Consider the following 17,632-nt stretch of genomic DNA (forward strand, 5'->3'; position numbering starts at 1 on the left):
CGCGCCCTATAGCAAAAACCTCTAAAAAAAATAAAATAAAATAACACTAAAATGAACATCTTGATCCAAATTTTAGAACGTTTTCTTAGGATGGATTCCTGGAGGAATTCTGCATGCCCCAAATCCTGAGAGGAGAATGGAGAAGGGACTGCAATGTGGTCATCCTCCCTAAGGGATGATTTCTTGCTTTCTGTCTTTCTGTCTCTCTGCTGAGTGCATGTGCCTATTAGCAAAAATCTCTCTCTTAAAAAAAATAAATAAAATGGGGGCCAGCAGGTGGCATGGTAGTTAAGGGCACTGGACTCCCACATGGCTGACCGCAATTCAAGTCCTGGTCCTGGCAGCCTGCTTTCTCACTTTCTGTCTCTCTCCCTCTCACTCTGTCCCTCTTTGGTCAAATTAAAATAAATAAAGTTAAATAATTTTTTTAAAATCTGCTTTCTACACCAAACTGTTCTGATTTATCAGGACTGAGATGAAGTCTAGGAATCTACGCTTTCAACGAGGACCTGAAGAGGTTCTGCCAGGCAGCCAGACCATGGCATGTTTTACACACAAAATGATGGGATGATGCTGGGACAAGCTAGGTGCAAATATTAGATTGTCCAATGTTATCTATGGACCCTGGGAAGCCAGAACTCTCTAGAGGCTGGACCCCTGGATCAGCCATGGGGACCCCCCCCACGATCACAGGTGTGCTGAAGAGAAACCCTACAGCCAGAATAAGGAGCACTCCCAGCCCTCAGCTCTGAAATCCGAGCCCCTGAACTATAGACGCTTAGGCTTTGTTGTGCCATGACAGGACGTATTAGCTGGAGGAGGCTCCAGTCCCATCTGAGGGGAGCTGCCGAGGCTGTACGTGAGCCTTCACACCCCCTCCCCCCTGCTCACACGCACATGACGACGGCCCTACCGTACCCCACACTCCCCGCCAGGCCCACCTGCCCAGCAAACCTGTGCTCAGGTGACAATGCTGCTGTGGCTGACCCTGAGGTGTCTCTGAGCTCACAGGTCAGAGGTCCCTACAGAAGGAGGGTCCATCTTACTTGTTAAAAGGAGGCAGAGAGGGATCAGAATCAAATTAATAAGGAAAAGGAAGGCCACCCGACATTGTATAACCCAGTGCCAAATGGGAACATACCTCTGATAAGGATATTTAAATGTCATTTTGTCATTTTGCTACTGTCATTCTAATATGTGAAAAAGTAATTTGGATATTGAAATAAAGACTGCTTTCAACTGGGCTGTCCCCTGAAGCACCCCCTCAGACAGAGACTTGGCCACAGGCATTTGTTGGAGAGTCTTTCCAGGAAGCACGACCGAGGGGCTGGGAGGTGGACCACGGATGGAAAGCCAGGGTACCAGTTGTGGCTGCAAGAGGGGCTGGGACCCTCTGATGCTGCCGTGTGTGACACATGTCAGATCGCGTCCCTGAGAGCTGTGGAAGCCGGGCTGCTCATCTAGCAACTGCTGTGACCGGGACACTGACAGCCAGTGCTCCCTGTCAGCCCCTCTTCAGTGACCACAGAAGTCAGCGAGGTAGGCACAGGAGGCCTTTGGCATGCTCAGAAATTGCCTGTGGGTGACCCTCGGGTGGCAGAGAGGAGATGCCGTGATACACCAGCACCTGCTTGTCAGTTGTCCCCAGACTCCCCCCAGGACGTCGCTGGGAAAGAGCCCAACGGACGATCTGAATGACACTCGTAACAGCACAGAAACAAGTACTTACAGCGATTCGCATCAACGATGCCTTTACGGAGCTCCACTTGTCCCTACGTCTGTCGATGACGATGACGAATCCAATGCTGGAAGCCTCCACACTGCAAAGAAGGGCGCTCAGTCAGAGATCAGGCGAGACTCGCGGGTCCTGTGTGGCCCCCACTGCAGAGCACACCCCAGCCCCCGGCTCTCCGACTCATGTGGAAACACCCTGCACCTCACAGGTGCTAGCTGGTCTGATCTCCCCGGTGAGAGAACCAGCTCTCTCCCCATGCTTTCTCTCAGACCCTCGGGGTCCGAGGGCGAGTGCCTGAAACACTGCAGGAGCACACGCACGTCTGAAGAACACGCAGCTGTCAGCCGAGCATGGGTGCTCCTGGCCTGACCGGATGGTCTCCGCCATCTTTCCACCCTCCGGATGGACGTGCGTGGAGCTACCAATATCCTTCTAGGGGTCAGACCCAGAGGGGTTCAGAAATAACACACGTCGATGGGAAAAAGCTGCCCCTTCCAGTGCCTGGCCATAAATAGGCCAATACGTCATACGCACAAGAAGAAACCATTTTTATTAAAATCAAAAGAAAGCTCCCCTCCTCTCTTAAGTCCCCATGAAATTCTCTAAAACCAAGAGCCGGCCTTGTCACGTAGCAGTGAGGAGAGCTGGGTCCCACACAGCCAGCCGCCGTGGGTGCTGCTCACTGTCGCTGGCCTGGCTCTCACTACTTCCGCTGTGCTTGGTCGTGGAGGTTAAAGGAGAAACGACACAGGAAAAGCAGCTGGCCTACAGCAGACTCAACAACTAACACTGGATAAAACGTGGGCTCTGCCCTAAAACGTGTCAGTGTGGGAATTCAGTAAAAGATCTAAGCAAATCCTGAGAGAAAACCTAAGTAGCTAATCTGAATTAAGAATCGCTGGGTCAACATATTAGCACAGTCCCAGTGACCCAGGTGTTCTTACCACGGACGTTTCCTTTGATCTTTCTCTTCCTTTTCTTTTTACTTTAGGGAATGTGCACTTGCCAGAGAGACAGAGACAGAGAGAGAGAGAGAGAAAGCAAGAAATCACTCCCCAGAGGGGATGGCCATGCTGCAATCCCTTCTCCTCCACATACCCGCTGTAATTTTGAGCACGCATGCACACGTACCTAGCAGGAGTTTCAAGGCACCAGGTCTGGGACTCAAACCACAGTTGACCATGTGGGAGACCCAGCACCCCAACCACCATGCCACCTGCTGACCCTGCTGTGGGCGTTTTCCAGGCCACAGTAAAGAAGAGGTGGTCTCCTCGGAAGGGAGAGGCAAAGATTAGACATTAGGGATCAAGAGTGGTCAGGATTTGATGGGAAGGGCTGTCAGGAAGGGGAAGCTTAGAGAAGGAACACCAGAAGTCTTCATGGGAAGGTCCCATGCTTGGCCCACCCCACAAGTTAAGGTGGGACTCCTGGAGGCTCGCAGAGAAAAGCAACTGGGAGTCTGAGCACTGACGAGAAATTAGGAAGCTTGTACAGTTCTAGGGATGATCCGGGTTTGCACCCACTGGAATAGACATCACTTGAATCCGCGCATTCAGGTCAAAGTCCAGAAAAGCCAAACTCCAGGAATAAAGGCAATAGCATAGCTGTTACCCTGAGACTAAGGCTGTGCTCTGGGAGTTAGGGCAAAAGAGACTCGGGCCTGTCCTTTCCAGGCCTACAACTTCTCTAGGACCAGGGTGATCACCAGTAATTTAACTGCCTGCCAAATCAAAGCTGTGTAGTATGTTCACACGCCTCCGTAACACACCACCTACCGGGTCGTCAGAAAAGTCATGACCAATTCTTCTATGTTTTTCTACGCAAAAATGTATCATGACTTTTCTGATGACCCAACACAGTGTCCAGCATAAAATATAAATAAAATACAATTGCAAAGAAGTAGGAAAAAATGACCAATAATCAAGAGATTGAAGTCACTGGAAGGAGAAGTGGAGAAGGGAGAGCGGGGTGACCATCTCCGCTCGGGGTACTTCTTCACTTCTCCTTTCCCTCTCTCTCTCCCTGTCTCTCTCTGCCAAACATGTAGAGCCTCTGGCAAAAATTTAAAAGAAAAAGCAGTCACTGGGTAGACTTAGAGATATCCCCATTGTTGGCAAACCAAAACTGAAATGACGTGTGATCAAGGAACAGGAGACGGTACAAGAAAAGTATACAAAGATGTATTATGTGAACAGATCACTAGTCTTTAGTAAAAAAATTAGACGAATTACAAAATATCAATATCTGAAATTAAGAACTTGTTGGATTTAATAGCAAGTGAACACAGCAAAAACCCAGACAGGTAGAACTGAAAATGGATCAGTTGAAAATATTCAAATTGAAACTCGGAGACAGATAAAATAGGGAAAATCAGGATGTAAGAAAGATAGAGGACGTGAACGAAAATCCCAGAGTGGAAGAGGGAGAAGAACATGTCCACAAAAACAATGTTTTTTAAATGGTTAAAAATTTTCCAAATCTGATAAATGAACTCCTGGATTCAAGCACTTCTTAACACTACCATATAAGAAAAACAAAGATGACTTCACCAAGGCATGTTAGAACCAAACTGCTAAAAATAAAATATAAAAAGGAACTCTTAAAAGGAACTGGTGGGTGGGGACCAGCAGTTAGCGTAATGACTATGTCGCTTGCTGGACTCCCACGTAGTCGACCGTAGTTTGCGTCCCGGGCCGGGTGCGTGTGCGTGCATGCCCAAGATCCCGAGAGGAGAATGGAGGAGAAGGGATTGCGGCGTGGCCATCCTCCCTGGGGGGTGATTTCTTGCTTTCTTGCTTTCTGTCTCTCTGTCTCTCTCTGTCTGGCGAGCGCACGTGCCCTATAGCAAAAACCTCTAAGAAGAAAAAAAAAAGGAACCTGTGGGAAAAAGACACATTGTTTTCAGAAGAACATTAAAAAACAGACTTTCCAACAGAAACCAAGCTTTAGAGTACTTACCTAAGATGTCTCCCGTTTAGAAATCTAGACCCACTGAAAATTCATTTAACAATACAAATGAAATGAGGACCTTTCCAGACAGCTGGAGCTGAGACTCCATTCTCAGCAGGTGTATGCCTCAAGCGCTACTCCGGGGCATCCCCAGGCTGAATGGAGGTGAAAGCACGGAGGTGAAGCAGGTAAAGAGCCTAGAAAGGATCGAAGCCTAGGCAACGAGGTCCAACTGCTGACTAGAGGGACTTTTATTCCTCCCAAAAACAGACTTACAAACACTGGCTGACTAAAATTCATATTTTTCTTTAAACGCGAGAACTCTGAAGACAAAGACGTCAAGACAAATTCTGCAGTGAGCAGACACTACAGGCCTCTCAAGCAGTGGTGGTGTCCTGCCGCGGGAAAACGCAGGGAAATGAATGAACCCGAAGCGGAATAACACCGTTTGTCACCTGACTCTGCAAAAGGCGCGAAGAGTCACACACAGTAAGCCTGTCGTTGAGTATTAATTATGTTTCTCATTTCCTCAGACTATTTACTATTCAAACAGAAAACAATAACAAATATTCTTAAATCCATTACATATATAAAATAAAATATATCAAAAAAATAGCATTAAGAAGAGTATGGAGTAAATGAAATTATACTTTTTTTTTTGGAGAGAAATTTTGCTATAGGGCACGTGTGCTCGCCAGAAATAGAGAGAGAGAGACAGAGAGACAGAAAGTGAGAAATCACTCCCCAGGGGGGATGGCCACACCGCAATCCCTTCTCCTCCATTCTCCTTTCGGGATCTTGGGCACGCACGCACATGCATCCAGTGTGAGTTTAAGCCACTGGGTCCGGGACTCGAACCGCGGTCAGCTACATGGGAGTCTAGTGACGTAGCCATTACACCAACTACTGGTCCCAATGAAATTATACTATTAAAGCTAACTTTTTATTTATTTATTTGTCTTTTAATTTGCTACAGGTCAAGTATGCTTGCCAGGTAGGAAGAGAGAAGGAAAGTGAATTAGCATCCCCCGGGGGGATGGCCACACCACAATCCCTTCTCCATTATCCTCTTTGGATTTGGGGCACTCACACAAACATGCTGGCATGTTTTATAAGTTACTGGGTCTAGGACTCGAACTGCACAGTCATCCATGTAGGATCCAGTCAGCCGAACCACCATGCCACCAGCTGGCCTGAATCTAGTGTTAAATAAAATGAAATGATATTGTTTGTATTATATAAAGTGGAATGAAATTCCAGAGGAGATTGTGCTAACTTAAGCATACACACTGTAGCACTAGAGAAACAACTGTTACAACCTCAATAAAGGAGATAAATGGAATACTGAAGACATCTCCAAAAGGGCAGGAAAGGAGAGCAAAGGGATGAGTACACAGACGGTACAAACAGCAAGGTGGCGGGTTCAAGCCCAGCCACCGCAACAATCACATTCCGTGGACATGGTCTTTGCCACTCCACTTAAAAGGCAAATATGGGGGGCCAGCATGTGGTGTACTGGTTAAAACTCTGGACTGCCATGTGGCCGACCATGGTTCAAGTCCTGGAGCCAGAAGCTTAAAACTCATGTCGGGTGTGTGTGCATTGTGTGCTCACAATCCTGAGAGGGGAGTAGAGGAAAAGGGACTGTGGCATGGCCATCCCTCCTGGGAGGTGATTTTTCTCACCTTCTGACTCTGTGTCTCTCTGTCTCTCTGTCGAGCACATGAACCCTATAGCAAAAGTTTCTTCAAAGAAAAAAAAAAAAGACAAATATGACAAATAGTAAATCCATCACTTGTAAGAGTTTCACTTTAAACACGAGGCTCGAGACAGATTGAGAGAAAAGATCAAATCACCCATTGTAAAAGAGCCAGAGTGGATATATTAAAGTTAGAAAAAGAAGTGTTCAAGACAAAGACTACTGGCATAGATAAATAATGGGTAATGGACAGGCGGCATGGTGGTCAAAGATGCTGGACTCCCAATGGATGATGGCCATTCAGGACTCAGACCTGGCAACCTGCACACTCTCTCTCTCTTTCTCTGGTCAAATAAAAAATAATAATAATGTTAAATAAAACAATTCTTAAAAAAATTCTTCTAGGGGCCAGCTGGTAGCATGGTGGTTGAGGCCCTGGAATTCCACACAGTGGACCACAGTTCAAGTCCTGGACCTGGCAGCTTGCTTTCTCACTTTCTCACTTTCCCTCTCTCTCTCTTTGCATCTCTCTGGTCAGATTAAAAAATAATAATAAATAGGAGGACCAGCAGTTGGCAAAATGGCTATGTCACTGGACTCCCATGCAGTTAACCACAGTTCGAGTCCCAGACCCAGTGGCTTAAACTCACGCCAGGAGCGTGTGCGTGCGTGCCCAAGATCCCGAGAGGAGAATGGAGGAGAAGGGATTGCTGAGTGACCATCCCCCCTGGGGGGTGATTTCTTGCTTTCTGTCTCCCTGTCTCTGCCTTTCTGGAGAACGCATGCACTCTATAGCAAAAACCTCTCCAAAAAAATTAAAAATAAATAAAACTTAATATATATTTTAAGAAATTCTTCTAAAAAAAGATAAAAGGCACAACTTATCAGGAAACATGACGATGTGTAAGCATAACATCTGTGAGAGACACAGTGTATATCCCTGCAGTAACGTTGCTTCGGAATTTTTTAAAGATGGCAGATTTTAGCCCTTCCATTTCAACACACGACTACACTGCAGCCAAGGAGGCACCAAGTTACAGCCCGCGCTTTGGAGAACGCCAGGTCCCACCGCTGTGGTACATGCTTCTTTTTTTTCCCCTCCAATGCTCATGGGATATTTATCAAAACAGACAATTACCGGAGCCATAATACAAGTCTCAGCAAATTGTAAAGGACTGCAATCATCCGGGTCCACCGCTGATCACCATGGAGCTAAACTGGAGCTCTATTATTCTTCTGGCTTCTACTTCATTTAGTTCTGCCTTTTCCCCCCTTTCCCTTTTGATCTTTTCCTTCTCCCTTCTTTGGGTTTAAGTGCCATTTTCTTTTCTAGCTTCATAATGTACAAGGGTGCATCATTATTTGTAAGCCTTCCTAACGTATTTCAGGTTGCAACTTCCTCCTTGGCGCTATTACAGCTATATTACATCAATGGTGGCGTGTTTCGTTATTATTCAGTTAAAAATGTTTTCTTACTTCCTTTGTCATTTCTTCTTTGATCACGGGGATGGTGGCTTAGTTTCCAAATGTCTTGCAGTTTGCTAACTGATGGTAACTAAACTGACTTTAGTTGGAGGCTTCCTTGAGGAGGAAGGTAAGAAAGTGAGGCGTTGGGGGGAGCTATGCATGACAAAGGAGCTGGAGAGGACAGAAATATTTCACAGACATATTTTACACCCTGATCTCGGTCATTACATGGTTGTGTAAACAGCTAAATAGTCATTGAGTTATATAATTAAGGCTTGCATATCTTATATAAATTATAACTCAGAAAACCAAAAGGGTTAAATAAATTGTAGCTGTGAAAGAGAAAAAAATATTTAAAAAATTTAAAACAAAGCCCAAGGCCAGCAGGTGGTGTGGAGATTAAGGTGCTGGATCCCTCGTGGCCAACTCCGTGGTGGTTTGAGCATTGGACCCAGCGGCTTGAACCCACGGCAGGTACATGTGCCTGCGTGCCCGAAGTCCTGAGAGGAGAATGGAGAAAAAGAGACTGCTCCATGGTCACCTCCCCTGGGGGTGATCTCTCACTCTCCCTCTTTCTCTCTGTCTCTCTGACGTGTGCACGCACTCTATGGCAAATAATTAATCAATTAATTAATCAAATTTAAATAAACTATATAAAAACAAAGACCCCTACATTTTGAGTGCCCGATCTGTATCAGGTATTAACCAGAGGTTAAGAGTACGCAAAACAGTTCTGTAGGTACAGCAAAATAAAAAGCTGGCATTCCTAATAACAGCAACGCTGATAATAATTTTATCTAACTAACTCCTATCGAGCTGCCCCTCCTGCTGTCAGCCATATATTGGGCGGGCTAGAAAGTCACAACGTATTTTTCTATGTCTTCCTGTGCAAAAATTCATTGTGACTGCGACAATCCAGTGTTTTCTTTGACTCTCACTTACCCTCATGTAGTAGACACTACTGACTCCATTTCACGAGTGAAGAAAAAGGCCGGCGGGAGTAAAATAACTCGGCTGACGGCCACCGTCCACCCGGACTGCAGCCTCGGAACCGGCCACCCCTGTCCCTGCTCCCTAGCCCTCGCCAGGCAGCCCTGCGGTCTTTGCACCGAGCGCGGGCAGTCGTACTGTGCACATTTTGCTCTTACTCGCTTCTTCTCTGCTCTGTCTCTTTTCTCTAAACCAAGTAACCACTGAAGGCAGCTCTCGGGGCGCCGTCGGGGCTCGGCAAGGCGACGCACGTGCCGCGCAGGCTTCCCCGGTCTCGGAGAGAAGCAGCTGCCCTGACTGCTCAGCGCGGCTCCCGGGGCGCAGGCGGGGGGCCGCACCTGCTGGGAGTCGCCGGGAGCCCGATGGCCCCACCGCATAGCTGTGCAGAGGCCGCGCGACGTAGGTCACGGCTCGTGCCGGTGACAGGGCGCAGTCTCCCCGAGGTGTGCGACCGAGCAACACCCCGGAGTGACTGTGCATTCCCTTCCACCCCCTCTTACAGAGCAAGGCGAAACGTTAAGCGACGTGCACAGAAACAGGTCCCTCCACCGCGAGCTCACGCCCGGGGGTTTACACCTCCGCCCTTCTCAGCACCAGGCCCGGGTGCGCTGGACACAGCAGGTACCATGTGAGGGACCCTCACCACCAGGCTAAGGCTGGCAATGACGTCTCCATTTTACAGGTGAGGAGGCTAATCATCGTTAGAAATGCTTTTTAAAAATAATTCGCTGGGGGCCAGCAGGTGGCATAGAGGGTAAGGTATTGGACTCCCACATGGTGGGCACTGGGAGGGTCCTGGCCCGGCTGCTTGAAACTCACACCCGGCACCTATGCATTCGTGCCCAAGAGTCTGAGAGGAGAGTGGAGGAGATGGGGTTGCAGGGTGACCACCCCCCTGGGAGGTGATGTCTCACTTTCTCTTTCTGTCTCTCCAGTGAGTGCACATGCCCCATAACAAAACTCAAAAAAAATCTCAAAACGAAACCAAACCACTTGCTGGGCCCAACCGCAGTGACCCGGCAGTGGCAGTGCTCTGAGATGCCAGTGGCCATGTGGGGGTCACACCCAGCCCCGAGGCCTGTGGACCCCGAGGCACCAGCCCGCTCACCACCGGCTGGATGGTGTGAGCCTGGGAAAAGTGCTTGTCTTTCTCTCTTTCTATCTCTCTTATGAAAGAAAGACGTGTACTTAAAAAAAAAAAAAAAAAAAAAAGAACAAACAAACTAACAAAACTTGCCCAAAGCCAGCCAAAAATGCAGTTAGGATTCAAAGTCCTCCGACCCTGAGACCAATGCTCACGCCACCAAATTCACGTGGTGGTGTCTCAGAAAACATCTCAGTGCTACACCTTTCCACTTTCCAGCCTTAATAACTCCTCTGTAACGAATACAATTCAACTTTCCGTGAGTAAAACCTGACCCTTTAAAAACTGCTAAACATAGGAGGGGCCTGCGATGGCATAGTGTGTAGGTCGCCTGACTCCCAAATGGCCAACCACGGTTCAAGGTCCGGACCTGGTGGCTTGAAACACACCAAGCACGTGTACATGTGCACCAAGACCCTGGGATGGGAATGGAGGAGGAGGGATTTTGGCCTGGCCATCTTCCCGGAGATGGGGAGGATCTCTTACTTTCTCTCTCAGTGTCTCAGTCTCTCTCTCTGGCTAAAACCTCTCTTTTAAAAATTACTAAATATAAATAGGTAAAGCTATCTGGGGATTCTGTACTTTCCACTAAATTTTGCTATGAACCTGAAACTACTCTAAAAAATAAAACCTATCTTTAAAAGAAAAAAAAAATTTTTTTGAAGAGGTTTTTGCTATAGGGTGCATACACTCACCAGAAAGCCAGAGAGAGAGAGATAGAAGGCAAGAAATCACACCCCAGGGGGATGGCCATGCCGCAATCCCTTCTCCTCCATTCTCCTCTCGGGATCTTGGGCACGCGCGCACATGCACCCAGCATGAGTGTAAGCCACTGAGTCCGGGACTTGAACTGCGGTCGACTATGTGGGAGTCGAGTGATGTAGCCATTACGCTAACTGCTGGTCCTGGGAACACCTTAAATAAGAAACTCAAAAACCAAGGGCAGAAATAAACTGTTGAATTCAGGACACAGAGTGTGCACGCAGATTGGGCAGGGAGCATTTTCCGGAGGTTGATCTTGCCATGGTCCCCTCCCACGCTGATGTGCTGGCCAGGACCCTGAGCATGCTCTGGGCTCCCTGGGTTGGGGACAGGGACCACGGTAAGCATGTGGCTTCCGGTTCCACAGCCCAGACTCTGCTGTCTGCACATAAGGGGCCGGGCCTGAGCTTTTTAACATAGATCTAAAAGGAAGACAGGAAACAGATTGATGACAGAAAAACAAAGGAAAAGAAAAAACATATGCGAAATGGAGTCTAAATGACAGATGCCCAACGCTTAACATATTTAAGCAAAAAAACTTAAAAGAGATAGTGAAGAGCATTAAGAAAACAATGAAAATGTAATTTTTTAAAGGTTTTTGCCAGAGGTAGCTTGTGTTTGCTGGGCAGAGACAGAGACACGGAAAGTGAGAAATCAGCCCCCAGCGGGTGGTCATTCCTCCATCCCTTCTCCTTCATTCTTCTCTTGGGAGTTTGGGTGCTCATGCACATGTGCCTGGGATGGTTTTCAAGCCACAGGGTCCGGAACTCAAACTGCAGGGAGCCATGTGGGAGTCCAGTGCCTTAACCACTACACCACTTGCTCGGCTAAATCTTCTATTTAAAGTATAGATCTATCTCCTCGTATCTACTGTATTTTTGCCTTAAAAATTTGGTTATTATAAGGGACCAGCATCATGGTTACATTGCTGGACACCCACGTGGTCGACCGCAGTTCCAGTACCAGACCTAGTGGCTTGAAATTCACACCAGGCACCTGTGCGTGCGTGACCAAATTCCTGAGAGGAGAATGGAGAAGGGATTGCGGCATGGCTATTCCTCTGGTGGTATAATTTCTTGCTTTCTGTCTCTCCTATGAGCACATGCACCCTATAGCAAAAATCTCTCTTAAAAAATTCTTTTTGGTTATTATGTTATTTGAGGCACAAATATTCATAAGTAATATATCTTCATTGGGAATTGTGGCTGACAGCATTAAAAAGTGTTCTCTCTTGGGACCGGCAAGTGGCATGGTGGTTGAGGTGCTGGAGTCCCACAGGGCCCACCGCAGTTGAAGTCTCGAACCCGGCACCTTGAAGCATACCCGACTCAGACATGTTTGCGTGCATCTCAAAACCCCAGGAGAATGGAGGAGAAAGAACTGCAGCATGGCCATCCCACTGGCGGAGATTTCTCACTTTCCCTCTCTGTGTCCCTCTGCTTCACTCCGGTGAGTGCACACAACCTACGGCAAAAACCTTTAAAAAAAGAAAAAAAAAAATCACCACTTTTGGGCCAGCTGGTAGTGTGGTAGTTGTGGCCAACTGTGCGGTTCAAGTCCAAGCCTGGTAGACTGAGAAGCGAGTCGAGCACATGTGTGAGCAAAATTCCAAGAGGAGAATGGAAGAGAAGGAACTGCTGCGTGGCCATCCTCCCGGGGGACTGCTTTCTCACCTTCTCTCTCACTTCATCTCTCTCTGGCGAGCACACATAACCCACAGCAAAGAAATGAAAAACTTAAAAATAAAAATAATAACCTAATTAGGGCCAGCCAGTGCCGCTAGATGCCACATGGCCAGCTATGCCACTTGAGTCCCAGGACCAGTGGCTTGAAAAACACACTGGGCATGTTTTCTCCTGAGAGGAGAAGAGATCGTGTCATGGAAGACCCCCGGAGGGTGCTTTCTCACTTTCCTTTTTTCTCTCTCTCTATCTCTCTGGCAAGCACACACGTCCTATAGCACACACAAAAACATCACTTTTAGAACTAGATAGAGCAGACAGATATCAGTACGTTTATAAAGACAAACAGGGGACCAGCAGTTAGCGTAATGGCTATGTCGCTGGACTCCCATATAGTCAACTGCATGTCCTGGACCCACTGGCTTAAACTCACGCCAGGCGTGTGTGTGTGCGTGCCCAAGATCCCGAGAGGAGAATGGAGGAAAAGGGATTGCAGCGTGGCCATCCCTCCTGGGGGTTGATTTCTCGCTTTCTGTCTCTCTGTCTCTTTCTGTCTGTCTGGCGAGCGCACGCGCCCAATAGTGAAAAACTCTCAATAAAAAAATTAATTAATTAATTAATAAAATAAAGACAAACAGCATAATCAAAACGGAAGATTTAATAAATATGTATTGAGCTTTACTTCATGATAATGGAGGAGTCAACATGGAACTGCCACAAAAATTAGTCATAAGATCACAAAGAAAACACTTGAAAATTTAAAAACTTTCCATTAGACAACTCTTTAGTAAGGGGAAATACTAAATGAAACTGCAGAATTTCTAAAATATAATGATATGGTGGACCAGCAGGTGGAATGGAGGTTAAGGCAGGTGGAATGAATCCCACATACCTGACAGTTTAAGTCCTGGACCCAGTGGTTGAAAAACATGCTCGGTGGGTGTGTGTACATGCACGCCTGAAATTCCAAGAGAAGAATGGTGGAGGAGGGATTGCGGCATGGCCATACCCCCTGGGGAGTAATTTCTCACTTTCTCACTTTCTCTTTCTCTCTAGCTCTTTCTGGCAAGTGCACACACCCTATAGCAAACTGAAAAATATATATAATCTTGTGTGTGTGTGTGTGTAGTTGTCAGAAAAGTCATGACATATATTTTTTATGTTTTTCTATGCAAAAATATATCATGACTTTTCAGGTAACCCAATGTATACACATATATATGCATATATGCATACGTATTTATACGTATATATAAAATATCATGAAAACACTACATGTCAGAATTTATGGTATATATTGTATTTAAAGCAATGAGTAGAGAAAATTCATAGCCCTAAAGATGAATATTAACACAAGAATAAAAATAAATAAAATTTTCAGCTAAAAAGGCGAGAAGAAATGAAGCAGACTAAAAAGAAGAACAGGAAGAAGACATGAAAGGTAGAAATCGATAGGGGAGAAATGAAAATCTACATATCTAATTGATCAGTTCCGTTTTTATTATAAAATAAATAAGCCACTAGCTAACTTAGTAGGAGTAAAAAAGAAAGAGGGTAAAATACAGCTATACCAAAAAAGATACAGCAAAGGGAACTGAAAGATAAGAAAGTTTCCGTATGTAAAAACACTACCTTATAGACCTCTATGCAAAAACATTTGAAAACCCACACGCAACTTCCTAGGAAAACACAGTTTAGCAAAACTGACCTCCTCATAAATAGAAAGCCTAACCAGGACCAATCAGGAGGAACAAGAGTGAGTTCTCAGAGCCCAGAGGGTTTCACAGGGAGTTCCACCCACTAACCCATGGCCACCTACTCAATTCAACCATCTCGATGACAAGATCTTTTTTCTAAATAGAGTTAGACACATAGAAAACAAGAAAGAACAATTAGCGAAACATTGAAAAAGTAAGTAAAGCTTAAAAAGTGGTGGTTGTCATGGTAATTATTGTACCAGATGTCAAACAGACTTAAATCCGCTGCCATTAAAGCAGTTTGTTACTCACTCACCAATTCCTTAAATCACTGAGGCAAAGATGACCTTTTCGAAGTAATGGTGCTCAGCTCACTAAACAGTCATTTAGAAAAAGATAACGTAGACCTGTCTCAGGCCTGACACACAAATACACACCAAGCACCTCAGTGCTAACTGTCAGAAAGATTCTTACTACACCACAAGAGAGCGTGGGTGAATTACGCTAGAGTAGATACAGGAACGCCCTGTTTTTCTTTCTTTTTCAGGGAGACTTTTGCTATAGAGGATGTGCACTCACCAGAGAGACAGAGAGAGAGAAAGTGAGAGATCACCCCTCGGGAGGATGGTCATGCCACAATCCCTTCTCCTTCATGTTCCTCTCGGGATTTGGAGCATGCACATGCACACACACACACACACAATGTGAGTTTCAAGCCTCTGGATCCAGGACTCAATTCAAAGCCTCTGGATCCGGGACTCAAACCGCAGTCAGCCATGTGGGAATCTAACACTTTAACCACTACGCCACCTGCCGGCTGCAGGAAAGCCTTTTAGCACCTACTCAAAAGGCTGGCAGGTGGCATGGTAGTTAGGGTGCTGGACTCTCACATGGCCACCTGCAGGTCAAGTGCCAGATCTGGCAGTCTGCTTTCTCACTCTCTTGTCAAATTTCAAAAATCATAATAATTAATAAAATAATGCTTATAAAACCAATTACACAAAATCAAGTTGCAATAAAAGAAAAACAGATACAATTGATAACATAAGAGTTTTGTATGGCAAAAAGAAAAACTAAAGTCAACGGACAAATAAAACAATGAGAGAAAAATGTATGCAACAGACAGCACAGATAAAGTTCTACCATCCCTAATACATAAAGAATTATTAAAAACTGAGAGGAGGCGCCGGCAGGTGGCACTGTGGTTAAGGTGCTGGACTCCCACATGGCCGACCACAGTTTGAGTCCTGGACTTGGAGACTTGTTTTCTCACTTTCCCTTTCTCTCTTTGTCTCTCATCAAATTAAAAAATAGTAATAACAAATAGAATTAAATAAAGATAATTTTAAAAACAGAGAAGAAAATAAAGATAAAACCTCAGTAGAGGGTCAAACAGGTGGTGTGGTGGTTAAGGCACTGGACTCCCCCATGGCAACCTGATTCAGGTCCCAGACCTGGCAGCTTGCCTTCTCATGTTCCCTCTCTGCATTTCTCTCTAGTGAGCATGTGTGCCCTTTAGGAAATTTAAAAAGTAATAAAAAATCTAAAAATAATAAATTAAAAAATTTTAAATAATAATAATGATAAAATTAAATAATTCTTTTTAAAAATCAATGAAAAGGGGGACAAAATATGAATAGACAATTCACTGTATCTATATATCTATCTATACTTACATCTGTCTTTTTTTTTTTTTTTTTGGAGAGGTTTTTGCTATAGGGCGCGTGCGCTTACCAGAAAGACAGAGAGAGACAGAGACAGAAAGCGAGAAATCACCCCCCAGGGGGAATGGCCACGCCGCAATCCCTTCTCCTCCATTCTCCTCTCAGGATCTTGGGCACGCACGCACACGCGCCCGGCGTGAGTTCTAAGCCACCAGATCCAGGCCACAAACTGTGGTCGACTACATGGGAGTCCAGAGACATAGCCATTACGCTAACTGCTGATCCCCTTACATCTGTTTTAAAGATAAAACAATAAAAAGATGAAAGATATAGAGAAAAATTAAAGACAGAGTTTTAGAAGCAGAAAACTGAGTTAGAAGGGAAAAATAATCAAAAGAATAACAGAAAAAAAAATCTGAGCCTAAGATTCTGAACTTCAATCTTGGGTTTGAGGCCGAAGCAGGAAAAAGACTTGACATTTCAAACCTGTGAAACATAAAGACAAAACTCTCGAAGCTTCCTGTAGAAGAGAAACAAGCAGCTCATCTCTGAAGGCGTGAGACCGGGCTGGCCGGGAGGGCGAGTGGCCTTGTTATCAGCACTCCGGGGGGACAGAAATCGGTGCTCAGTGTTGCTCTACGTCAAGAAAAATCCCACACCCAGCCAAAGTGCTCATCAGCTGTGAGCACAAACGGCAGCCATCTCGTGAGCTTAAGATTCACATACCATAGGCCCTTTTTAAAAAAGAAGTAGCTTGTAAGTGTTTCCATGAGAGAGAAACCCAAGGGAAAGAAGGGGCGCCCCGCTGCCCCGCTGCCCCGCAGACCCAATGAAAAGCAAGTCCGGGATGACAGCTTGCAGCAGGTCTAGACAGCGACCACCCTGAATTATTAAAGTCCGGGCCCGCAAAAGAACATATATGTGGGGCCAGCAGGTGGCGTGGTGGTGAAGGCGCTGGAATTCCACATGGCTGACTGCAGTTCGAGTCCCAGACGTTGGGGGTTGAAAATCACTCTGGGAACATGTGTGCATGCCCAAAATCCCGGGAGGAGAATGGAAAAGGGCCACCCCCCCAGAGAGTGGTTTCTTATCCACCACCACCCGTCATCTCTCTGTTGAACACACACATCCTATGGCAATTTTAAGAAAAAAACAAATAATGTGTATGCATTATACACATTCCATAATAAAGAAGACAGTGTATGCATTATACAAATTCTGCAATAAAGAATCTGCAAGATATTAATAATGCAATAAAGATAAATGTCACATCTGTAAATGAGGAGAAAAAAAAGCAATCAGAGATGTCAGGGGAGGACTAGCCATAGTGTGGTGGTGAAGGCAGCTGGACCCTACATGGTTGACTATACGGTTCGAGTACCGGACCCGGCATCTTGAAGAACATGCTAGATGTGTGTGCACAGGCCCCAAATTCTGAGTGAACAGAGAAGAAATTGTGGTGTGGCCACCTCCCCATTTTCTCTCTCTTTCTCTGTCTCTCTCCAGCAAATGCATATAACATACCGCCAAAAAAAAAAGTTAAAAATTAATTTAAAATGTAATTAACAAAAATTAGATGATCAGGAGGGATTGAAGAGAAAGAATCAGAATATGCAAAACTCATTTTTCACAGCAAGGAGTCACAAGATGCTTTCTAACGGTGATGAGTGAGGAAAAATAGGCATGATACGTAAGCTGGTGTCACAGTGACCACTGCGACACTGCCTGAAAGCTGCCCAAGATCCCGAGAGGAGAATGGAGGAGAAGGGACTGCGGTGTGGCCATCCCCCCTGGGAGGTGATTTCTCGCTTTCTGTCTCTCTGTCTCTCTCCATCTTTCTGGT

General features: G+C 45.8%; 1 protein-coding gene across 1 annotated transcript in view; it reads right to left on the reverse strand.

Annotated features, from left to right (window-relative positions):
• The window catches only part of LOC114007637 (putative guanine nucleotide exchange factor MCF2L2), a 41,395-nt gene that overhangs the window by 8,155 nt on the left and 15,608 nt on the right, over positions 1-17,632 (reverse strand). The window contains exon 3 of the mRNA XM_027771422.1: positions 1,730-1,820. Coding sequence (XP_027627223.1) covers positions 1,730-1,820 — 91 coding nt within the window. The remainder of the gene's footprint in view (positions 1-1,729; positions 1,821-17,632) is intronic.

This window comes from Tupaia chinensis, unplaced genomic scaffold (genome assembly GCF_000334495.1).
Source record: "Tupaia chinensis unplaced genomic scaffold, TupChi_1.0 Scaffold000212_1, whole genome shotgun sequence".
In the NCBI taxonomy this organism is placed as follows: Eukaryota; Metazoa; Chordata; class Mammalia; order Scandentia; family Tupaiidae; genus Tupaia; species Tupaia belangeri.